Source organism: Eumetopias jubatus, unplaced genomic scaffold, assembly GCF_037043125.1.
Source record: "Eumetopias jubatus isolate StellerSeaLion01/CBP00866 unplaced genomic scaffold, mEumJub1_p1.0 scaffold_1, whole genome shotgun sequence".
Classification (NCBI taxonomy): Eukaryota; Metazoa; Chordata; class Mammalia; order Carnivora; family Otariidae; genus Eumetopias; species Eumetopias jubatus.
Genome location: NW_028274807.1, coordinates 195,112,387 through 195,138,511, shown reverse-complemented (window position 1 = coordinate 195,138,511; position 26,125 = coordinate 195,112,387). Strand labels below are relative to the sequence as shown.

General features: G+C 43.3%; 2 protein-coding genes across 3 annotated transcripts in view; one reads left to right on the top strand and one right to left on the bottom strand.

Moving 5' to 3' along the window:
* Positions 1-26,125, top strand: part of CACNA2D3 (calcium voltage-gated channel auxiliary subunit alpha2delta 3) — an 889,368-nt gene that overhangs the window by 723,222 nt on the left and 140,021 nt on the right. The gene's annotated exons all lie outside the window — the stretch shown is intronic.
* On the bottom strand, positions 14,425-23,939 carry LRTM1 (leucine rich repeat transmembrane protein 1). Its single transcript, XM_028124538.2, has 4 exons — positions 23,806-23,939; positions 23,281-23,339; positions 19,933-20,550; positions 14,425-14,858 (listed from the first exon to the last, which is right to left on the bottom strand). Exons 1-4 carry the CDS (start codon positions 23,937-23,939, stop codon positions 14,425-14,427), a joined length of 1,245 nt encoding a protein of 414 aa, XP_027980339.2.

Below are 26,125 nucleotides of genomic sequence, written 5' to 3'. Positions count from 1 at the left end.
AGCATATCAAAATCTAGAACCTCTTCTACATATGTTCCAGTTTGATTTCTTAAATAAAATTTAAAAACTCTCCAAAGGCAAGGACGGTCCCGATTATCTTTATATCCCCAGTGCTAAGCGCAAAGGTTGACGTGTGGTAAATTTGTCAAAAATCGTGGCAGAATAAATAACTCAAGGAAGACGGGCTTCATTTTCCCCTGTCCTGTGTAGGTACATAAAGGCAAATTGTACTGTCCAGACGACGGGAACACAATATTTGACGGAAACTCTAAGAGGTGCAGTCAGCCCCTACAACTCTAATCCATGCCCTAGTAACCTGACACAGACCACTATGGATATTTTAAGGAATAGAAAAACTGTTTAGTGCCTCATCCTAATGGCAGTTCTGCCGGCCCGGCAGTTACCTCTACATCAGTAAATGTCTTCTCTGAGGTCTGAGCATTGAAGTGATGCTTAGAATAGCTAATCTGATCAGCAGCAGGGGGAAAAAAAAAAAGTAGATGAGAGACCATAGAGGCATTGTTTTCCTATGGAAACAGTTTTTTAAAACGGATTTTTTTTTTTTTGAGGTGTGATGTACATACCAAAAATTCACTTATTTTAAGTGTAAAATTCAATTATTTTTAGTAAATTTAGGGGGTTCTCTGATCTGCCAGTCTGCTTCTTTGCAAGAAACATGTTGAAGAAAAAAAAAAGAAACACGTTAAACCCATTCATTGGGGGGGAATTTGAAAATGGGGTGATGTGGTCTCACTTGCATAATTCTAGGCAGTACAATGAAGGGGAATGCTTGATGTTAGGACAGAAGATCTCTTTTTTTAAAATTTTTTTATTGTTATGTTAATCACCATATATTACATCATTAGTTTCTGATGTAGTGTTCCATGATTCATTGTTTGTGCATAACACCCAGTGCTCCACGCAGTAGGTGCCCTCTGTAATACCCATCACCAGGCTAACCCATCCCCCCACCCTCCTCCCCTCTAGAACCCTCAGTTTTTTTTCAGAGTCCATCGTCTCTCATGGTTCGTCTCCCCCTCCGACTTACTCCCCTTCATTCTTCCCTTCCTGCTATCTTCTTCTTTTTCTTTTTTCGTAACATATGTTGCATTATTTGTTTCAGAAGTACAGATCTGTGATTCAACAGTCCTGCACAATTCACAGCACTCACCATAGCGCATACCCTCCCCAATGTCTATCACCCAGCCACCCCATCCCTCCCACCCCCCACCACTCCAGCAACCCTCAGTTTGTTTCCTGAGATTAAGAATTCCTCATATCAGTGAGGTCAGAAGATCTCATTTTAACCAGCAAATTAGGAAAGAGATGAATACTGTGGGCCACCAGCTATTGCCAGGTAGGTGATATTTAAACTGAGTGTACTGCTTAATATGAACCCTTCATTAGAAACCGGTGAATAATGGTTGGCAAGATGTTAGAGGCAAATCATCAGGTTAACAATACTCCTTTGGCGGCATCTCACATTTTTGGGGTATGCAAGTTAACTAGTAGGGCAGGAATTACATGTCAGGTCTGCGTAACTAAACTTCTAGTTTGTCAGATCTGAGCAAAAGGAGTGTTTCATCTTGGCAGAAATGAATACTTACCCCTTAAACTGTGGTTCTCAACCAGGGGCAGTTCCCTCCCACCCAGGGGACATCTGATAGCACGTAGAAACATTTTTGTCACAGCTGGTTAAGAGGGGGATGCTACTGGCATCTAGTGGACAGAGGTCCGGGATGCTGGTAAACATCCTATAAGACACAGGACAGGAGCGCCTGGGCGGCTCAGTCATTAAGTGTCTGCCTTCAGCTCAGGTCATGATCCCGGGGTCCTGGGATCGAGCCCCGCATCGGGATCCCTGCTCAGCGGGGAACCTGCTTCTCCCTCTCCCACTCCCCCTGCTTGTGTTCCCTCTCTCGCTGTGTCTCTCTCTGTCAAATAAATAAATAAAATCTTTTTTTTCTTTTTAAAGACAAAGGACAGCCCCTGAAAACAATAAAGAATTATCTGGCCCAAAATGTCAGTAGGGGAGAGATTGAGAAATGACAGGCAAACTTCAACCTTTAGCGCTTTCAAATTCAAATTCAAAATGTTTTCCCTTATAGGCTCATTTGTAAAAAGACCTTGTTCCATTTCTTCCTTTTGTAATGAAGTCATTCAATAAGTGTATATCTAGCATGTACTGCATACATAGTACTGGGGATACAGCTGGGAACAAGCACCCTCGAGGTCAGCGCGGAGTGTCTGGAGGGTTGTTGGTTGATACTCTAAGAGGGCATTGTTGGCATGCTGTCGTACCTGGAGGCTGGGGTGACGGCTGCCCGGTGAAGCATCCTTCCACCCAAATGCCACAGCACTCCCTGAAAACACTGAGTAAGACCAAGCTGCTGCCAATGGAGAGCTTCCATTTGTGTGGGAGATACAGACAACAGACAAGTATTGCATGAATGGGAGAAGAGGAGGGAGGAGGGAAGGCCCCAGAGTGGTAAATGCTCTTATAGAAAATTGACCGGGATAGTGTGCCTGGTGGCTCAGTCGGTGAAGTATCTGCCTTCGGCTGAGGTCATGATCCCAGAGTCCTGGGATCAAGTCCCACATCGGGCTCCCTGCTCAGTGGGAAGTCTGCTTCTCCCTCTGCCCCTCCCCCCAGCTCATGCTCTCTGTCTCTTTCTCTCTCACTCTCTCTCAAATGAATAAAGTAAAAAAAAAATCTTAAAAAAAAAAAAAGAAAATAGACCAGGATAATGAGATGAGGTGATGCTGGCAGTGGCAAAGGCAGAGAGGCATGCTCATCTTCACACGTGTATGTTTGGCTGTGTGGCGGGCGCCATGCCTCTCCAGACTGCGGGGAGGGGGGTGGTTAGGGAAGGCCTGACAGGAGCCGAGTCCTAACTGGTGAGATGCAGCCATCATGCCAAGATCCATGGGAAGGGCATTCCAGGCAGACGGAACAAACTTCTCCAAGAATCTTGAATGAGATCCCTCATACATGTTGTAGCCACGTTCCAGGTGGGTACTCTGAGACACAGATGAGTATCTCAGGTTTCAGGAGTATTTAGTAGGATCTTAAAGCAGGACTGACAGGCAGGTGGGCAGATGACCCAGGGAGAGGTGGGGCACCCAAGGCAGGTCTTCGTTCTAAATGTCAGCTATGAGGTAAGGCTTTTTGTGTGTTTGGCATTTGGTTTTCTCGTCTTCTTTTTTTTAAGCTGACAAATAGGAGCAATGCAGTGGCAAAAGGAGGTCTAAGCCATATGACTGACAACAGCAAACATCATAGAAATGGGTTAATGATGGAGCTGCCAATTACGCTGAATTTCAAGTCACCACGTAGAACAGCTGCCCCACATGCCACCATAGGCAGGGATGTGGGCATGGTAAGGATTCCTGTTCCAGAAATAAAAATAGCTCAGAGTTTTGAGAAATTGGATCCTGTGTGCTAACTCCCCAGGATACTCACTGCCAAGAGTCTCTGTCCTTTTATAAACCTTATCAAAAGCGCCAGCGTATCCTCCACCCAAAAATCAGCGGCAGAATTTTCAGATAACAGATCCTCGTGCCTGGCTTGTGCATTCTGAATCAGCAGGTTGAAACCCCTCTTTTTGAGGTCCTGGTGTGATTTGGGCTTTAAAGCCAATGTGAACCAAGGGTTTGGCAGTGAGCCCAGGGCCATGTCACCCCTCCTATAAAACGAGGCTGATTGGTGCTTCAGATGGATTTCTAAAACAGCCTAGTTTTTAAAGAGGGAGATTGATTTCATCATCACAGAAAAGGAAAGGAATTTACCAATAATGGAGAATGACTTACACCCAGGTTCTGTCTGGCTTTAGGGGACCCCTCTGGTTTCTGTCAAGAGAAATAAACTTGTTTATAAATATAGATACAGTACCTGGCAAATGCTTACAGTGAGTGCTCGATCATGAGTAGCTGCTAAATTATCATTGCTACTGCTTCTGTTGTTAGCATGACTATTGGCTACACCCACCACTACTCACTAGCCAGTGCTTATTGCCACATGCTGTCCTCTGTGAAAACTTGCATAGATGCCATTATGGTATCTTGACATGTTTCACAAAACTTTGAAACGCACACGTTCAGGTACCTGTGCCTTAGAACACAGGTTGGCCAACTATAGCCCATGGGACCAAATCTAGGCTGCAGCCAATTTTGTTTTGTTTTCTTATAGTTTTATTGAGATATATTTCACATACTTTAAAATTCACCCATGTAAATTGTATAGCTTATTGGACTTTAGTGTATTCACAGAGTTGTGCAACCATCACCACAGTCTAATTTTACAACAATTTTGGGGTGCCTAGCTGTCTCAGTCAGTTAAGAATCTGATTCGGTTTCAGTTCAGGTCATGATCTCACTGTTGGGAGATGGAGCCCCGCGTCAGGCTCCACGCTCAGTGCAGAGTCTGCTTCAGATTCTTTGTCCCTCTCCCTCTGCTTCTCCTCCAGCTTATACGCTGTCTCTCAAATAAATAAATAGATATATAAATAATAAATAAGGAAATAAATAAATAAATAATTTTAGAACAATTTCACCATCCCAGAAAGAACCCTTGTACACACACTCTCTCATTCTTGATACCTATCCCTTACCCCAGCCACAGGATATCACAAATCTACTTTCTCTCTCTATGGATTTGCCTATTCTGAGCTTTGCAGATAAATGGAAACACACAGTATATGGCCTTGTGTGATCAGCTTCTTTCACTTAGCTTAATGTTTCCAAGGTCAATCCATATTGTAATATATGTCAATACTTTGTTTCTTTACTGCCAAATGATATTCCATTGTTTGTATGTACACCATTTTGTTTATCCATTCATCAGTTTATGGACATTTGGGTTCCCGTTTTTTAGCTATTATTAACAATGTTGATAATGAACATTCACATACAGGTTTTTGTGTTGATATATATTTCCATTTCTCTTGGGTAGTAGACACCTAAGAGTGGAATTTCGGTGTCGTAGGGTAACTCTATATTTGATATTTTGAAGAACTACCAAGCTGTTTTCCAAAGTGGCTGCACCATTTTACAGTCCCATCAGCAATGTATGAAGGTTCCAATTTTTCCACATCTTTACCAACACTTGGTATTATCTGTCTTCTTTGTTTTAGCCATCCTAGTGGGTGTGAAGTGATTTGCATTTCCCTAATAACTGGTTATGCTGAGCATCTTTTCCTATGCTACTTGCATTTGTTCATTGGAGGAATGTCTTTTTAGGTCCTTTACTCATATTTCAATCACATTATCTGTCTTTTTATTGTTGAGATACGAGTTCTTTACATATTCTGGATATAAGTACTTTGTCTGATATCTGCCATCTGTTTTTGTAAACACGAAATACTGCTATGCCGTTATTGTCTATGTACTCCTTCCTGTTAAAATGGCAGAGCTCAGTAGTTGGATAGAGACCATATGGACTACAGTGCCAAGAATATTTACTACCTGGCCCTTTGTTCACTCACTTATTTCACCATATTTTTATCTTATCAAAATGAAGTGGATATATAAATCAGAGTCTATGTAAGTAAATGTTGAAGACGGAGCTTCATGTATCAGAAGGTGCCTATCTGTTGTGCCTAATGTTTTTGTATATGCGGTTACACAGAAATCCCAATCAAAGATCCTAAGCTTTCTAAAAATATATGCTATCGTTGTCAGTCAAGACAGTGATTTACTTAATCTTCGCTCTAGTTTATAAACCTCTCAACAGTGTAATCAGCATAATGCTCAGTAGAGCATTGGAAATGCCCTCACATGCTTTGGTGGAAAACGGTTTGTGGGATTTTTTTTTTCCAACATGACTCATGAGAGATTTGGGGATTTATTTAGCTGGCTTTATCCAGGCAAATCTCCTAGTGACCTTGTTGGGATCTTGATCTTGTTTAAGACTAGAATATATGTGACTCATGCTAAGTGAAGTGCCCACAGAGGATAAAAGAGCTGATGTGAACCTCCCCTCCCTGGAAGAGAGGGACAGGCATCAGCATAGTCCGAAGCAGGAACATAAATGCTCTGACGGTCAGCCTGAGGACTCTCCTACTCGTGGAAAATGCTTTGGCCAGGTGGTGGTGGGAAAGGGACAGTGCTGATCAAGGACTGGGAATTCCCATGACCTCCCCAAGTCTGTGCCCACCACGAGCTCCTGAGTTCCATTCTGGATGAAACGTTCTGCGCGAGACAAGGATCGGCATCTAATTGTCATTCCTACTTCAAGACCAAATTATATGTGAACAGGCGGAGGCATATGGGAGTGTACAATTGTCTTTAAACAAACAAACAAAAAAGACATTTTGGAAGTATCCGTAGTTTGTGGTCATTTTTTATGCTTTTGCATCACTAACTTATTCCTACCAACTTCTGGATTTGTGCTGATATAGACAGGTTTTTAAGCCAAAATTATTTTTGTTATTGAATTATTTCATTTGTGTCATGCATTTCTTGCTCTATTATGCTGTTGGATCATCCCACATCTCCTCTCTCTTATTCTTTCCAGAACCCACCCCAGACAGGTTTCATCCACAGTGAAGAGCTTCTCCTCAATGTTACCTATAACTTCCACATTATGGAATCCAAACTGCAAACATTCGTTATCTCACAGTTTCTGTGAGTCAGGGATCTGGGTGAAGTTTAGCTGGGTCCTCGGGCTTGGGGTTTCTCACAAAGACTGCAATCCATGTACTGTGCCAGGGTCTCTCATGGGCCTGCAATGAAAATGTTGCTGGGGCTGTGGTCTCATCTGAAGGCTCAACAAACAGAGGAAATGCTTACACGTTCCCTCCTGAGAAGCTTAGCAGCATTCAGTCCTCATTGGTTGTTGGTCAGCAGCCTCCCTTACTTCCTTGCCATGTGGCTGTCTCCACAGGTCAACTCACAATGCACAGGGTCCTACATGATTTGACCCCTAGTTACCCTCTAACCTCAGCTCCTTCTACTTCCACCTTTACTCACTCAGCCACATTGCCCTTGTTTTGTTCTTCAAGCACATTAAACTTGCTCCTATGTCAGTGCTGTTGCACCTGCTGTGCCTTCTCCCTGGGACAGTTTTCCTCTAGATATCTTCACCACTGGTTCCATATTTTCCTTCAAGTTTTTGCTCAACTGTTTTGTGGGAGGGATTTCCTGATCACCATGTGTAAAGTAGAAACTCTTCTTCTCCCATAACAGCAGTACTCTGTGCCCCACACACCTGCTTTTCCACCCTCTGATATATATTTTGTATGTTTTTATCTTCTCCTTCTGTGAGATGTTAAGTTCAATGGAGCATATACTTTATATTTTTTATTCTCTGCTTCATCTTTGATACTTAGAAAATTGCCTGGCATGCAGAAGGTGCTTAGAAATTTGTCAAATTATTGACTTTGCATTGTTTTGTAACCATATTAGCTAAATCATTCAGACTTAACTCTGACTTTAACTGATTTTAGTGCATATTGTTGGCACTTGAATGGCATGGCTTCCACATTTTTAAGATCTTCTTGCACTCCTTACTCCCCTCCCCTTTCCTCTTGCTTTTTATAATTCATCCCTTGATCAATTAAAGTAGATCTTGAGTCATTTTTCTTCAAAAGCAATGTATTGGTGGCATGCTCCCTGAACCATTGCGTATCTGAGAATTGCAATCGTACTTTGGTTCCTTGTTAAGGTTTGTTTTTTATTTGTTTGGTTGGTTTCTAGACTTCAGAATTTTTAATTTGTTCTTTAAAACTTGAAAATTTTACCAGAATCCATTTGTTTTGTTTGTGGTTTTTTTTCCCCTAATATATACTGATTGAGACTTTAATGTACCAAACACTAAGCTAAACTACCTTCTAAGATTTTTTTCATTAATCTCTCCTATAGGAAGCTTTTCTTGATCTATAGAATTGGAGTTTTCCTTTAGCTCAGGGAAGATACCTTCTCAGATTTTCTTTCCCTCTCTTTGATAAATTCTAATCTATTTATCAGGAAAACCAATTATCCATATGTTAGTTCTTCACATTTGCTCCTTCATTTCTGTCATCTTCTATTACTTTCATCACTGTTTCTTTCTTCCATATTTCTGGAGTGAATATTCCCTATTAGGTATTCTATATCACTGATTCAATATGTTGCAATGTTTCCTTTGTACCTCTGATGGTGGCTATGGTAGATTTTATTCATTTTTTTCACTTAGTTATGTATGTAGTTTTATTCATTTATCATTTGCTATTATTAGTTATTATTATTTTATTCTTCATTATTATTTTATGATTGTTTGCAGTTATTTACTCCTTTGTTTTTTATAAGGGAAACAAATATCCTTGCCATTGCCGTGTCACTCGCTATGCCTTCCTATTGGAGCTGTATGCTTCTGTGCCTCCTTAACTCCAAACTTAGCCATATACGTATTGTTGCCAATGGAATGTGAGTGGGTATAATGACACCAAATCCAATCAGAAACTTTAAAAATTGTACTAAGGTATGTTTTAATGCTTCTTCTGCATCTTATGGGCAGTGCTGCCTTTGTTCCTTTTTTTAAAAATATCTTTTAGGAGGATCCATTTAGGTTTCTTTCTTAATTTTAATCACCATTAAAATATGGGATGGTTGCCACTGAACAAGGTGAATGACTTCCCCTTAAGTGTCCCTTATTGTTGACTTCAGAGTAATCCTTGGAGACTAATATAGAAGACTAATTGATATGCACAGCCCCTAAACAAATATCCAGTGTCTAGATATCTTCCATCTAGAGTGGCATTGCAGACTGGTAAAAGATGCCATGTCCTGCTGCCTGGTAGTCTGACTACTTAGGTGAATCAAAGTCATCTGTAGTTTTCATTCCTTGTAAGAAACAGTAGATAAAAACTGTGGCCTCTAAATTGTGCTTATCTCACTGTCCTGCCTTCCATGTATCATCCTATTATATGCTACATTGTTGAGATTCTTCCTCTCTAGTGGAGGAAAACAGCAAGGTCTTAATGGCAGGTGTTGTAGGAGTTAAATGTCCACAGACATCTTACATGGGAGGGAATGGTTTCCCACTGGTTTGTGAAGCCCCCTGTCTCAGAGGAAAGATACCAGAGTAAGGATCTGTATGATGGTCATATCTCTGCTTTGGATAGTGGGCATCCGTCCTGGAGTCTTGGATATCATTGAGCAGCATTTCCAACTTCTAGATCCTCATAACATTTTTTTCTTCTTTGTATTCATGAGCAACACTACTTATTAGGCAGTAACCAATTATATCATTTTCTCAAGTAGCTGCAAGAGAGTACAGCTGAATTTCTACCCCTCCCATTCTAAGAACATCTTTTCCAGCTCAGCAGGGTCATGGGTGATATAAGAACCTTCATTTTTCTTGGTCTTTACAGCTGATTTCCTGGGTCTTGGTGGGACCAGAGTTCTGGCACTAACACACTGGCTGGTGGTTGGGTTTCTTTTCTCTGCCGTATTTTAAGGTAGGTGTCGGTAGTGCTAGGAAAGGATCCCAACTCTGACTTCTTCAAACCTGTCACATCCCAAAAAACGTTGTTGGGTGTTGGCCTTAGAAAGACCTGCATCCAAATTCCTACTCCACTACTTACTAGTGGTACAACCTTGAACAAATAACCCAAATCCAGTGATTGTCTTTCTTCAACTGTAACGTGGCAGTAAAATGCCCACATGGTTTAGTCAGTGTGAGGCTTAGAGAAAATGAAAGTATTATATTTGGGAAACAACTGATGCAAAACTGGGTGCTCAATAAATTTTGAATGTGTTATTACAATTAATATAATAATGTCATCATCTTGATACTGCGGTTCACACAGAATGCATGAAGAATGGTGGTTCGGGTTGTATTATCCATGTTAACCCCATGTTCCTGCAGCTGCACTTGTCAAGTCTATAACTAATTACCTGTGTGACTTTAGAAAAGTCCTGTGCCTTTTCCATGCTTCTATTTGTAAAATTAGAGCATAGAACTATATCAGGGTAACAAATAGGTTTCACCTTTATTGTTAACTCCAGATGATCAGTACTGAGAACCTGCAAAACAAACTTAAAAGGATTCTGAGGCCGTGGCTGGGCTCAGAAGATAAATTTGCCAAAATCTATTAGTGATGTCTGGCATGGGTAGGGAGGCTGGTTCTCACAGCTATCCCAAATTTGCCAGGCCTAAACTAAATACTCTCTAGGGATTTTCTCAACGCCCAATCATCTGGTTCCTTTTCTGGGTCTTCTTGATGGGCCTTTGTAATTCGGTGACATCCTGTCCATCCAAATAAATATTTAGTATCAATGGAGTGAAAAGTATGTGTGGATACTCCAGTTAAGAATCTGAAAGGAGGGCGCCTGGATGGCACAGTTGGTTAAGTGTCTGACTCTTGGTTTTTGGCTCAGGTCATGATCTCAGGGTCCTGGGACTAAACCCCACATCAGGCTCCACACTCAGAGGGGAGTCTGCTTGAGATTCCCTCTTCCTCTGCCTCTCCGGCTTGTGCTCTCTCTTTCTCTCAAATAAATAAATAAGATCTTAAAAAAAAAAAAAAGAATCTGAAAGGAGAGTGGTAGACCATGAAGCAGCTTCTCCAGATGGAATGAGGGTTTCTTTGAGACTTCATTGCAATTTGAGAAAGAAAGGAAGGAAGGAAGGAAGGAAGAGAGAGAGAGAGAGAGAAAGAGAAAAGAAAGCAAGTATTTTCATCGAAAGGGAAAACAAGATAGTTCCAGAAAGTTATGCATATAAGCCACATTCCAGTGATGCCATATAGGGTTTAGAATATCATTTGCTGGTAGATTTCTGTCCAATAACATTTAGCAATGGATATACTGGTGGGTTTAACCAAACCAGAAACAATTATTTCCTGATTTCCAATTGAAAGGTATAGGTTTCTAACAGTTGTATAATTGTATTAATGTGTGCTACGGATAGATTATTTTAGAAATTGATTTGTCCACTTCCTTTAATATTTAGGATCTAAGGCACCAGTGTCTTATTTCTAGGGTAACTCAGGTAATGAGATTTCATTTTTATGAATCTTCAGGAGGAAATCATGGGAATCGCTTCTCACTCTTGCATTTTTGTAAGGAAAAATAAAACACCCAGTTGTCCATTGTATTTTATCCATCTTAGGCACAACATTTTTCCTGCAAGTCAGGGATATTCACCTTAGTTTTAAAAGCTTTTCAGGTATCGATTTGACACTAGGTCTCCTTTCTCTGCAATTTCTATGGCAGGGTATATTCTTCACACTTTTCTATATGCCTCACTTCAGACAGCTACAGCATCTGTTGGGTCCTGCTATTGTGAATTTGTGATCTCTGGCAAAACAAAAATCACCAGTCTATAGTCATACTGTTCCACTAAGTATAATGAAAAAACAGTATTTTAGATGGTTTGCTCAGAAACAATCAATACTATACATGAAATTTGTTCACAGCAAATCCTCAGCAAGGCTCTATGATAGAAGGGCATTTATAGAGGGGAATTTATGAATATGACAGCAGCAATAAGCAGCTGAAAATAATCTATGAGACGTTTTCAAATTACCCCTCATGAGCTGTAGTCCTTGTGAAAGATAATTTGTGGTTCTCACAGAATACCCTGCAAATTGGGTCTTTCATCTGCAATGTTTTTTATAGTTAAAACATTTCATTTCTCATATTAACGAGTGATAACTCTGCATTTGTTAATCTAAACAATTTGATTTCTATTTTTCTGTGCTGAGAGGCTGTTGACATTTCAGGGTAAGTAATTATTTTCATTGCCGACTGCTGTTTGTGGTGACTCTAGGCAAAAGATAGAAATCTGAATATACATAGGCATTGTTTTAATCATTTTCCAAAAGGACTATTCATAAAACAGGAATCTATTTGCCTGAGTTATCATCTGTACTTAGAAATCTAATAGGACATGGGTGTTGATGAGTGAGGATTCTAGCCACACTCAGGGTTTGCTGTGGTGTATTGGAAGCTCTCTCGTATGCCCACTGTGGGCAGAGGGTTGGAGTTGACCTGCAGTATCACCAGACCTCTGGCAGAGCACTGTGCACTTGCGGTCTTAAGTCACAGTAGCAAAAGGGAGCAGGCGTTATTGGCCATGGTAGCTCCCAGCTTATGTAATACCTGTTCAAGTATTTTGGTACTGGTTGCCAGGATTACATGACGAATGCTCATGAGAACACCTCTCACCATGCCTGGTGCCTAGTGCCAGGCCTGGACACATTTGGTGAAATGGGGATCTGGGGATGACATATAAAAAGATCTTCTAAATTTCCTTTGTCATGTTGCCTTCTTGGCCAAGGACTTAGAGTCCACGGCAAGGGAAAGAATGATTTTTTTTTTTTTCGTCCGGATGAGCAGTCTTACCCACTGAAGTGCCACCCAAGGCAGAGTAGAAAGGAGGCACCAGCGTTTGGGATGGAGTTGTTGGGACAGCCAGCTTTCTCTGGGGCCTGCGTTTGATCTGAAAATCCATGCTAGTTTTTCAATCTACTCCTCAACAGATCCAAGTTTATTTTAACATTCAGAAAAAAATTAACACCAAAGTTGATACTCCCCCCTCCCCCCAAGAAAATCATGTGGCAAAATTGCTGCTCTAAGGTGGTCTATCTTTAGCTTGTGGTATGCGGGGCCCACGCTGGTTGTGAGGCACTGTGGGCAGGTGTAGATGGCCTCTGTGATGTTTAGGGGAGCATCGGTGTGTGTCCTGTGGGGTATACTGGCTGAGGCTCTGGCAGCTTCGGACAGGGAGAAAATACTCCTGCTTGTGTGGACCTCCCAGTCACATTCCAGGTTAGGCAATGGACTACTAATTTAGGATCCAAACTGATTTTTACATGGCCTGAAGGAGTGATGGTAGAGCCAGTACCCTGAATGGCAAATGTGTTTTATCCTTTGAACTGATTCCAATTGATTAGTTCTGGTTGCCTATAGTGCTGTCTTAAGAAGACATCTGTGTTGCATCAGGGCTCAGCTGGGAGGAGTGCTGGGATTGATTAGCGATGTCTGTCAAGGCCTCTGGAGGGACCACTGACCCTATATTCGCCCTTCTTTGCTTTTGACATGTCCTTAACTCCTCTCTGTCAAATGATTTTAATACTAACAGGTGACTCTAAGTATGAGATAGGGCATTGTGAGAGGGAGCAGGTAGATGACATTTTAAGAAAACCTAGCATGAGAAAATGCACATTTACAAAATGCAGAAATCTGGAGCCAATTATTGCCATTACAGAAAGATTCCGTGAAAGGCTCCTTTAAATAGCGAGCTCCCCTACTGCATTAAAATGATGATTTAATTTACAAAAATTCACTTTGCATGCAACTCTTTAGGACTGTGCCTGTGGAGGAAAGCAAGCCACACCTGATTTTTTTTAAACCTCGGCCTAAATAATGTTCAGGATGTCTGCTGCCACCTATCTTGAGTCTCTTGATAATTTCCACTCTCTGCAGACTTCCTTCCTTCTTCCTCTCCCAGAGTATTGAGTAGACAATCTGGGTGGTGGTCAACAGCTGCTGGCTTCCACCGTGCCCACGGCTGCATTTCATTAGTGGGTAAACTGATTGCTCCGAGTGTGTTTATGTGTGGGTGTGGCTGTACAAGTCTGTGCACTCTGTGCACTGTGTGTGTAGATACAGATACACACAAGCCATTATCTTGCTCTCAGCCCACCCTAAATTCATTCCTGCTGTAAGAGTTATAAATGGAAGGTTCCAATCGCCTGGTGGATACAGCCTTTTGGTAACATGTGCCCCGGATTCCAACTCCCCGTCCTCTTTGTGTTTGTTTATATGTTATTTACCCTTGCATCTGAAAACTTCCCCAGACCCTGGGCCTGAGTCCCATTATCCAAACATGGAACCCTCCTCTTCCTCTGTGGCCTAGAAAGCCCCAAATGGCTTTCTGATTTAGAAAATTAAATATAATCTGACTCTTGTGGCAAGCTTTGCAATTCCCAACCAACAGACTCTCCCATTAAATATATAACATACACAAGATCTAAAAGTATCACCAATCTCACATGAATTTGAATTATAGAGGCATTCAGTGCCCCTCGGGTAAGATTGCCAGCTTCTTCCCAGGCACTCAAAATTGGGCAGTTTTCCAATGGACCATAAAGCTCCCCGGAATGCTGACTAGCACGTGTGTTTGAGTTTCTGTTGCCCTTTTAAAGCAACTGAACGCAGGGAAGAGTACCTGAGAGGGGTATCTTCCCTTTCCCTGCATCCTGCCTTCCCGCACATAGAGTAATTGCAGTAACTTCTCAGACACAGAGCACAAGTGTCATCTCTATTTCAAATGCAGTATTTTTAAAATCTCAACATAATATTCCCCCCCCCCCCCAGGGAATATTTATGTGGACAGGTTTTTTTTTAGCAAGGTGAGACCTTAGCAGTGAATGCATCAGCCGTACTCAGACACTTTCTCGGGCCTAAGATGATTCTTCCTTTCGGAGATGGAGGCTCTCAGGCTGGTGAGCTGTCACACAGCTCTTTTCCTTCCATCTTCGCAGGCTCATTGGTCCGAGCCGAGCGTCCCCCATGGTGCTGGGCTGTGACAGCTGCATAGGTGCAGCCATAGATGGCAGCCACCAACATCATGAGACACACGATCCCGCACACAACCCCGGTGATGATGATGGTGGCCACCGCGTGACGCAGGTTGGCCGGCCTCAGCTTGGGTTTGAGCTCACACTCCAAGGGGTCTCGCTCCCTGGCGCTGTGGCTCTCAGGAGGCCCAGGGACAGGCCGGTGGGCAGAACCCAGCTGCTGCCCCCTGGAGGACCCCACATCCAGAGAAGGGAAAGTGCAGGGCTGGTAGAGCTCGTGAGGGATCTTCAGGAGGTCCTCTCCTTTCCAGGTGTCTGGTGACGCACAGATGACACCGTCTGTTACTCCCCCTTTAAAAAACAAAAGCCAGTAAATATGACAAATGTCCTTTTTTGTGATGTTGTGCATTAATTACAAGGACCCAATGTGTCTACCAACACTCTTCGGTGATGCCAAATGGGAAGGTCAATGGCCTTTTGAGTGTTTGTGTATCTTTGACAGTAATATTAGTTTAGTTTGTGGGATTAAGTACAATTAACATGTCTCCTTGGGCCTTGGAACATTCAGTAATTTGAGAACCGAACTTTCCAACACGTTATTAGAGCCAGTTTCCACTCTCTGTAAGGTGGTTGATTTCCTCAGGTATGTAAACTCGTGTTGTTCAGGGGGGGATTTGGGTGCCTGGTGATTGTTTTCTAGAAAGTACACTGAGCTAACAGATTTCATTCTGGCCAAATATGACCTCTGATTTACTATCTAGGCAAATTAACTTCTCTGACTACAATTTTTTTCTTTTTGCCATAAAATACTATATTTGTATCTGACTTGATAGTTTACAAAGGACTGTTCAATAAGTCCTCACAGCTCTGCTCTAACGGGTAATTCTTGTCCAAGGTCGCCCAGGTAGGTCGTAAGTGGGCAGATCGGCACTCCGGCCCAGCCCAGCCCTTGACCCCAGTTTTCCCACCGTGCTCACTGCCTCTCTCCACTCCCTCCTCCCTCTTCCCTCTCCCTCCTCAGGCTCTTGAGATCAGCAGAGTTAATGCAGTGACCCTCAGTGTAGCCCTTTGACTGGGCAGAACCTGGCCTGCATGACCTGTGGCTCAGCTCCTCTGGCTGCCATAAACTCCTCCTCCAGGAGGGCTGTGAAGCCTGGCACCACTTTTGGCCAAGTTAGATTGGAGAGCCTTTGTACACACCACAGGTAGATTATGGAATCATATCAGAAAGTCGCATGCAGGAGATGGTCACTTCAGTGTTATTATAACTTTCCTTTGCAGAGTTTGCTGAATGCCTTCCAACCATCTTCTGAACCTCATAAGCCAAGTCCTAGGAGGCCCTATAAGTAGATGGGGCCATTTTGTAGTGCCATCATTATCATGGCCCCAGTCACACCAGGATCAATGGCAGCATTCAACCCACACCTTTTTGTCACCACTGCCTGAAACTGAATCGCCTACTGCTAGAGTCACTTGGGCCCCTTCCGGCTTCTTTGGTGATTTCCCTGAGGCAGAGCCCCAACTCTAAAGCAAAAAGGTAACAGAGGAATTTCCTCCTTTCCTGAGCTGACATGTAGGAGGCCAGAGGTGCTGGGTGGCTGCTTCTGATGGGCCCTAGGTGCCATCAGGCTATGCTGAGACTAAGGATCCCTGCCTCAGGGACCAGTTCATGCCTCTGCCCAGGAATTTGTTGTAAGGCAGAAGGCCAGAGAAACTGAAATGGAGTGTGGGGCTTTGAGAAGTAGTGACAATATTCAATCTGGCCAGAGAACACGGAGACTCCCCCCAGGGGAAGAAAGGCTGCCTGCCGTGGGACCAGCATTTCTGTCACTGACTCATTCCTAGACTGGGGTGGTTCACCCAATCACTCCAGGCTTAAGCACTATCTTCTCCAGCTTCAGGCTTCCTGCTGATCAATATTAGGGTGGGAGGCATGGCCTTGGGACCCACAGCACCAAGGAAATACCCAGGCTAGAGCCTGGGACACAGCTGGAAGTCAGGGGCTGTGCCCCCCCAGGAGGCAAATCTGCTGATGACAGCTTGTGGGTCCCCCTCTCTTCTAGATCCATGGAAGCTGATAACGTAAGAAGTCCCAGCTTGCCGAGCCCTTATTATCCCCCATCTGGCCACTAGTAGCTCTTTACCAGTGTCCTGGAAGAAATTGGATTCAAATCTTGAGTCTATTACTTGCAGTTGGCCATTCTTTGCCTCTGCTTGCTCATCTGGAAAGTGGGAGGGAGGGTAATAATGAAAAATCATATCACAAGATCACTTTGAGGTTCAGTTGGGTGAAGTAGGTCAAGTATTTAGCACAATGCCTAGCTATAAATGTTCAATACAGTTAGCTTTTGACATGAAGGTGATTTGTTTACTCTTGAATGGAGAGAGAGCAATACTAATCACAAAATCTATGTGCATGCTTTTGTGAAGGAGACATTTAGTAGGTATTCATCAAAGCACGTTTTTTTTGGCTCTTGGGCCCATGGGAAGGCAAAATTTCTCCATCCTTTGTGGTCAGTCTGGGGACTGAGTTGTGGTCCATGGAGCCAATGAATGCCACTTTTAGGCCACAAAATCCCCTGCTTCATCCTCCATGTGATCTGTTCCTATTTGGTGATGCCCTTAGAGGCCACGTGGTAAAGTGGCAGCATTAGAAGCTGGAAGGAGCTTATGTCCCTGAATGACTGCATGGGACTCAACCCTAGCCTCCAGTTCCCTTGGGTCTAACACGAGTGAGCAAAAGACTTTTATTGTGACCATGACCGACATGGGTGTCATGCCAACCAGCCTGTCCTGACTAATACCTTTACTGTTTGTATTTATTTATGTATCCTTTAAAAAAATAAGGCATTGGCCAATGCCTATTTTGCCTTACCCAATATATATTATTCCTCAGGGAGTCTGAGAATTAGAATGGGCCTCAGGAACTCTCTGGCTTCACTCTGTCAGCTTTCACCTGTGACACTGACAGCTGGTTGGGGGTGGGGTGGGGAACATTAATTTGTCCAGAGGTCACCATTGAATTTGTGGCAGAGTAGAGGAGCTAATTCCTATTTCCTATCCCATGTTGTTTCTAGTGTCCCGGACCTGGAAACTATCTTGTCAAGAAATGTTCTTTGCTGAAAACTCTTTCTGCAATGGTTTGACTTACGCTTAGCATTTAGTCAGAACACGGTAACTAAAGCCACTTCACCTCTAGATGTGAAAAGTTTTATTTGCAACGTCCTATAAGAACAATTTTTTCCACAGTCTATGCCCCCTGTTGTAGGTCAACTTGAAGATTAGTTGACTAGGGATAGGCTGTTTGCTATTATATTGTTGAGAAGGATTCTTAACTCAATATTGTATAACTGAATTCACGCTGTGCTCTCTCCCCCTTCCTTCTGTGTAACTGCTGCAACCATCCAGACTGTATTGACCCCCTAATTCATGTCTATAGCTCTGAGATCTTTCTGAGCTAGGGGTTCAAACATACAGCCGCCAACACAGCGGCACCCCTTGGATATGTAATGGGCACCCTGAACTTGACTTGCCCCAGATTCAACTCTCAATTTACCATCTCCACCACATACTTGCCTACTTGCCAAAGAATGCAGGGCCAAGACCCCACCCCCATTCTGCCCCTTATCAGCCCCTGGAATCGCTATGTATGTGGTTAATCTTGCAGGATCAAACAGATCGAATTTCCCTTAATATACTCTTTTTTTTCCCAGTCATTTCCCATTCCAATCCATTAGCAATTTCTATCAATTCAGTATTCCAGATATATCCCCAAAGTTCATCATTTCTCGTGACCCTGGTCTGGGCTACCATCTTCTCTTCCCTGAATGATTGAAATCACTTTCTTCCCTCATCCCCTTGCTGTTTCTTCTGCAGCCTAGGGTCTGCTCTCCCTCAAGTCACCAGAGTCAGCTTTTGAAACTAGTTAGATATTGTTCCCTTGACTAAAATTCTTCAAGAGATTTCCATTTCATCTAAAATAAAACCCAAGTGACTCAGCCTGCTCTGCACGTTTCTACATGACCTGGCCCGTGAGTACTTGTGTTGCCTCATCTCTGTCTGCTCGCTGCGTCCCTTCTGTTCTCACCACTCTGCGGGCCTCTTTCTGTCTCTCAGTCAAGCCGAGCTTAGTCCCCTGTCAGGCCCTTTGTAGTTTCTATCCTTTTCCCCAATTATCTCATGACTCATTTCTCCTCATTGTTCAGGGGCTGCTCAGCCATGCCACCTCTTTGGAGAAGCCTTCCCTATCCTTCCTATCTGAAATGGAACTCCCGTCCGGTTGCTGTCTCTCCCCTCACTCTGCCTCCTTGTGTCCTTAGCACCAAAAGCTGTCTGAACTTGGCTATTGATCGGCTATCTTACTTTAACGTCTGTTTTTGCTACCAGAGTGTAACCTCCGTGATGGTAGAGATTTTCTTGTTCACCTTTTCACATCATCTAGAAAAGTGCCTGGCTCATAAGTGGTACTCAAAACACAGGAATGAATGAATGATGCTTGAAAATTAAAAAGAAAGAAGCACTGTGATGTAGAGGAAAGAATGTGGGGCTAAGACCCAACAATCATTCATTCTATTTTTCTCTGTGCTTCTAATCTGTCATCCTGGGGAAGCCACTGATCATCCCATTTATTATAGACTAGTATTGAGTTAGAAGGGGTCAGAAAACTTTTCCACAAGGAGCCAAGTAGTTAATATTTTAAGCTTTGCCATACACAACTATTCAGCTTTGCCCTTGTGGTGCAAAATAGCTAAGGACAACACATGATAAATCAGCATAGATGTGTTGCAATAAATATTTACAAGAACAGGAGATGGGCTGGATTTGGCTCTTGGGCTGTAGTTAGGTGACCCCTGGGTGGTTTCCAGAACCCTCATCTTTAATATTCTAGATTCTTTTGCTTTGATTTTTATCATCTGGTTAAAGAAATAGTAAGTAATTTTAGGAGGGGTCCCTGCTGCATCCAATTTCAGTAACAGCGGTATTTGCTAAAGCAGAAGGGATAATCTCGGGGAAGATTGGTAGAAGCATACACAGGGGGAGAAATCCGAAGGAGAGAGACCATGCTGGATCACACTTGAAAATTAGAATTTTGTGCCACTTTGGAGTTGAGCAATTATTCAGGGGGTGAATTTCCCTCCTTCTTAAGGGCCCGCAGCTCTCAGATAAATAATGTTGTTAATCAAAAAGTGGAAAGTTACCTCCATGAATCATATTTGTAGATGAATTTAAATCATGAATTTAAACACCCTCTAATGACTCACTGCCTCTCTTGCCATACCCTAAAATGACATCAGTGTGAAAAAGCTTACACGGGCCCCTTGCACACTCAACGTTCCTTCTAATGCAAACAAGAGATGAGGTTCATCCTAGGCTGGTAACACACAGACTGGGGGGGGGGGGGTGGTTCCAAGTAGACGTGACTGACCTTTATAGATAAATGTCTCCAGCCAGAGTTTAAGACTGAGCAAGTGGCAATTGCATTTCCAGAGGTTGTCCTTGAGAAACAAAAGCCTCACACTGGGCATGGATTCCAGGAGCGCTCGATCAAGCTGCTGAAGCTGGTTTTGTTGAACTGCAAATACGGTCAGGTTCTCCCAAGGCCTCCCCAGGAATGTGGGAAGGTGGCTTATGTTGTTTGATGACAAATCAAGCTCCCTCAGCTGTGGGAGGGAGTGGAAAAGCCTGCTTTCCAGAAAATGCAGGGAGTTCTGGGTTAGGTTCAAGACCTGCAAGTGCTGGAGTCCATGGAAAACCCCAGGGGCCAGATGCGAGAGGGAATTGTTCCACAAGTTCAGGGTCCTGAGATGTGGCACAGCCCTAAATGCGAACGCAGGAAGCTGGCGTATCTGGTTATCTTGCAAGTGCAGTGTTAGAGTCTGCGGAGGCAAATCTGGAGGGACTTCAGCCAGCCCCTGCCGGCCGCAGTCTACAGAATGTGAAGACGAGTGACAGCGGCACATCTCTGGGCAGCCACCCGCCAGCCGGAGCAGAACAATCACGCCCGAAAGCAGAAGCAGTTCACCTGCGAGGAACAAAAAGGAAACTGAGATGCGAAACCAATTTGTAAGCAATGTTGGCACTGTGAGTTCACCTTCGAAATCACAAGTAATGTGACTCAGGGCCAGTGAACACCTCCTACAACCTGTAGGAGGGGTTCTGTCATTCCGCATCCTTAGGAAAGTCGGGCTGGCTTGGGTACATCCCCCCGTGGGGTCAACTGCTGTGCGATTGTCAGAGCCTGGGAAAAGATACTTTCTTAGTGGCTCGGTAAATGGAAGGTGGAAGATTTAATGGATATCATGTAGGAAGGTGAAAAATATCTTAGGGGGCCCATGCCTGTTGTAGGGCACAGCAGAATTATCTGAGACCAGGAGTTTAGAAGAATGATAGGCCAATCAGATAGTCACATTTCTGAAAAGTAAGCTCCAGATCAGTGCTATCCAGTAGAACTTGCTGTGGGGATGGAAATGATCTGCATCTGTTGTCCAGTATGGTAGTCGTTAGCTACATGTGGCTACTGAGCTCTTGAAATGTGACTTCTGCAACCAAGGAACTGAATTTTTATTTGCATTTAATTTTAATTAATTTAAATTTAAATCGCCACATGGTGCTAATGGTTACCATCTTGGATCAGGCGGTTTTAAAGTATTCCTACGTATTGATGTGCATCTTTGCAGGTGTAATAATTCCATGGATGGTGATTGTCTCACTTTTTATTCAAGAGATTTTAAAAATGCAAAAAAAAAAGAGATTTTAAAAATGCAGAAAAGCATGTAATAAATACCCATATTCCTGTAACACAATTCTGTCAATCATTCATAGGTTATCATATTTTTCATCTTTTTTTCTTTTAACTTAAAGAAAAAAAGCATTACTGATACAGTTGGAATCCCTTTGATTAGCCCCCAAGTCATGTTTTCCAACATGAAGCCTCCTCACCCCTACCATTACTGACATATCCCTCTAGGCCTTTAAAAAAGCAATACTTAATAATAACAACAGCAAATAGTCATGTAGCACAGGTTTTGAGCCAGGCACCATTATAAGGGCATTATAATATTATATTACTAGTATATATATATATAAAACTAATTAATAGTACATATAATTGTGTATTATTATAATTATATAGTATTATATTATAATATATATCAAAACTATGTAATTATATAAAATATATTACCATTTATTGTATATTATAATACATCAATTAATATATTTATTATTATATAATTATATATAATGGTATATTATATATTAATCTTCATAACCTTGTAAATCTGGTTCTATTATATCTGCATTATAAAGGCAAGGGAACTGAGGCACAGAGAAGCTGAACCACTTGTCCAAGGTTATATAAATAGTGAGTAGTAGAATCATGATTTGAAACCAGTCTGCTTCCAGAGTCTGTCAGGATCCTTACCTGCTGTGCTTTACCACTTGTCAAACTTTTACACACACACACACACACACACACACACACACACACACACACACACACACAGTATGTAATGTTTTATATAGTGGTTTTTAAAACTCTGCATACATAATAGTCATTGGCATGTCTCATTTTGCCATTTACTCTATTCACTCAAAACTGATCTATCCATGTAGGTATAGAGAGAGTTCATTCATTCCTTGTAAATGCTATAGACCATTCCATGGTGACACCATGCCAAATTTAATATTTAGCCACTCCCTTACTGATGGACATTTGAGTTGCTGCAGTTTTCCTTCACCATAAACGATGCTGCAGAGAACATCCTTGCACAGAACTTGGCCATGCAGAAATTACGAAGAGGGTCTCCAGAATCAGTAGGAGCCTCCTTGCAGGGTTCAGAGAGGATGCTGAGCTGACATTTTTTTAGATACTGCTAGATCATTCTCCAGAGTAGCTGTATCACTTCCTGCCCTTTTTTTTCTGTGTCTTGAATTTCTAAATATAGCAAATATCTGTCAAGAACATTTTGTGAAAATGGTAGAAGAATTCACAAGGCCATGCAATAATATTTAAAACTCAAGATGATTATCTACTCATAAAGAAAGCTCCCGGAAGAGGTTGTTTGTCCAGCTTTGGCCTTAACTAGGGAAATAGACAATGTGGCTGTCCAGTGCACTAGACCCTTGAATTCTCTACTGATGGGAACGGCACTGAGGGCAACAGGGAAGATACCTGGAGAGCCTTCTGAAGATTCTGCTCAGTTTTGTTTAGCTCAAGGGATGCGGAACATCACAGTCCCCTTCCCTGTTCCGAAATATAAAAGAACAAAATCCTTGTTTTCCTTTCTATAATTTTGCAAATAATCTAAATGACTCCTTTCAAAGCCAATGCACCTTCCTGGGAGAGAAGAGTCAATACAAATCTTAAATCAGAGAACAAGTTTTCCATAGAATCCATTAATCTATTAACGACAGGCTTGTCTTTCTGAGCTTCTGGCCAGTTTGCTCATTCTTCCTTGAGTCCCACTCCCCCGGCCTGCCCAAGGGGATGATTAGTAAACTCCAACTTGAAGTGCTATTATTTTCTATGAAATGGCCCATGACATGCCAACTGCATATCCCATCATGGCTGGGTACATATGTCCCCACGTCCTTCTTCTGACCCAACATGGCACAAACAGAAATTCCCCCACTAGAGACTTTTTATAGGTTTGGTCTTTAGAGAAAGGCAACTTCAAAGTTAAGTTTCCCACAGATACCTTGTTGAGGGGACCCCATTCCTCTCACGGAGAGAGAACTTTTCTAAGGTGCAGGGGGATTAATCCTGGCTCACCTTCCATGGCTGAGTTTCCACAGGCTTCCTCGTGGAACCTGTAGCCCACCTTTATGAATCTGCAGATGCACACGCTGAGGGCATGGTGATCTCAGAATCCAGCTTGTCATTCAACTTTTCAGGACAGAAAAGCTTGTGCTTTTCTTCCATGCAGAACACTGTTGTCGCTTTCAGGGATCACGTATTTAAGCAATCCTACCCCCGACTCCATCTGACTCGGATTGTTTTCCATAAGAGGATCTTTCGATTGTGCCCCCTCTTCTTTCTTAAAGTGTCAGCCTTGCCAAGATCGTCCTTGCCTTTCCCATTCAGGCGACGAGCCCCAGAAAGAATGTTTGTCAAACCTCCGTGAACAGCTGTAGCATGCAAACATGACCCCGATGCCTCGGTCTTTTTGATTATTTAATCTGCTTGAAGTCCAGGGCACCAAAATAAAACCGCTTCTTAATCCGGTGGTGGTTTCTGAATTCTGTTGACTTATTAAACATGCTGTGTCAACCCTCGCCAGGTTGGGGGGACACTTGCCGTGGATCCTCGATCTGGGGGTCTAGCAACAGAGCCAGCAGAGTGTGTAATGTGAGGACAAATTGGCCTGCTGAAGGCTGACACGGTTTGCACAGGGCACTTGTTTGGTCATCGAAGGCGTATTCAGCCAACATCCGTAGGGATTAGCTGTGTTGACAGGGTCTTGATGCCCTGAAATTCACAGTCATGGTTTCCTTTAGTGGACATCACAGGCTCTTCTCACTGGTGCTACAAATACTTCTCAGCTGCTTCTTTCCCCCCGTCTCCCCCGCCCCCCGAATTGACCTTTCGGTTCGCATGACTTTGGAAATACTTCTCAGTCTTTCATCGTTTCCCTGATGCTGGGGTTCCAGCCCTTTCCTCATTTTTCACATATAAAACAATGAAGCTGCCCCGTGAGCATCAGGCGTCAATGAACTGTGACTATTCCCTAATTGAAGCTGTTGGGAACTTTCTCACCAGGGACTGAAGCATTTCTTTGAATGTGCAAATCCCCCGTCATCTGCTGAGGTAGGGTGTCAGTGCCCAAAGCTGCTCCTCGAAGTGTCACAATGCTCCCATGCCCACGCCACCACAAGCAAGGTAAAAACCATGCTTTTATTGAGGCAGCTTGTGAAGGGGTATCCCTGGCCCCGAGCAGTGTAACAGAGCAGGGGAGTGTGGGATTCGGAGTTAGATGGGCCTGGATTTGAATTCAGCTTCACCAGTCACCAGCTTGACGTCTCTGGGTGAGCGACTCGCCCCCTGGGATTCTTATAGCTTCATGTCTAACACGTCGTGGATAGCGGTATTTTTTGCTTCACGGGATTGTTCCCAGGATTAAATTAAAGCAAGCGATACACGCCACGGCCCGGAATGCCTTAATAAACATTCACAGTTACCCATGAGAATGCCCCGCAGGACTTCTATGCTGCTAGCATTCGAAGGGCAGCCTGGACACGACAGCTAGCAGGAAGACCCTGGCCAAAACCTGGGACACCTGGCCCCTCGTACCACTCTGGTGGCACCAGAGGACCCTTGTGAATGAAGCTGAAAAATTAACTGGTGACTATCCTTCAGAGCCTCCTCTTTGGAATCCCTTGTCTCCTTTGGCCATGTCCCTTCCAGCCTCATGGAACCCAGTATATCCATCCTGCCCTCTTCCTGAAGAATCTCCTTTACCCAGCCTGCTACCTTTTGTCCTCTTCTGCAACACTCTTTGGGCACTGTGCTACCATGGGGAAAAGTCAGGTGTAGGTGACAAAGAGCCATTTAAATCTTCATCAGGGCTAAATGGCTCCTTCCTTCCTCCCTCCCCTCCTTCCTCTCTATTTGTGAGTGCACAGAATTTAATCATGATAATTGCTTGATGATATATGATCAGTGATAGCCCATATGTAGCTTTTGGTCATTAATGCATCATATTACAGCAAACACCTATGAACCTAACCCTTGCTCTAAGCACTAGAAAGTTACCGATAACTTACATCAACCCGTGTGTCTGTGTCTTTCCCTGGGGTTGGCAAACATTTTCATGTAAAGGGCCAGAGAGTAAATATTTTAGACATTGGGGGCCATGCAGTCTCTGTCACAGCTGTTCAACCCTGATGTTGTAGTGCAGAGCCAGCCATAGTCAATCCGTGAGCAAATGGATGTGCCTGTGCTCTGATAAAACTTTATTTACAAAAACAGGTGGAGGACTGGGTCAGCCCACAGGCCATAGCTTGCAGCCTTGCTCCACCCCATTCCCTAGCCACTGCTATCATTCTCCTCCTGCACCACCACCGGTCACCCACTCAGCTAGACCTACTCACCAGCCTGTCTCCTCATCTACAAACTGACAGGTCTGGAAAGGATGATCTTCAGGGTGTTCTTAGGTCTAAAACCTTGTTATTCTCATTAGAATGCTTGAGTAGACTTGAAAGAGTCTGTATTTACAGACTTTGGGGGGCATTGGGCAGAGAGTTTGAGTGTCTCTTTGGGTTATAGCAGAGCTGTTGAGCTGTGTCTTGCACAGTCCACCTAGGGTCCAAGTCTCATGGACTCCAGAGGCCTGGGAAAGATGAATCCATTGACAGCACGGCTCAGCGTAGGAGGCCAGGACAGCTGTAGAGAAGCTATAGACAGTCATGGCACCTGCAGGTACACCCAGGCTGTGTGGCTAACTGAGGAAGCCCACTCTCATGCCGCTTATACCCTGAAGCTGGGTGACCTCGGGCAAACCACAGGCTCTCTCTGAGCCTCGGCTTCCTCCTCTGTAGAATGCTGGTAGTAGCTACCTCATATAGCACAAGAAGGATCCAGTGATATATGTTAAGTGCCCAGGACAGGCCTGGCAGAG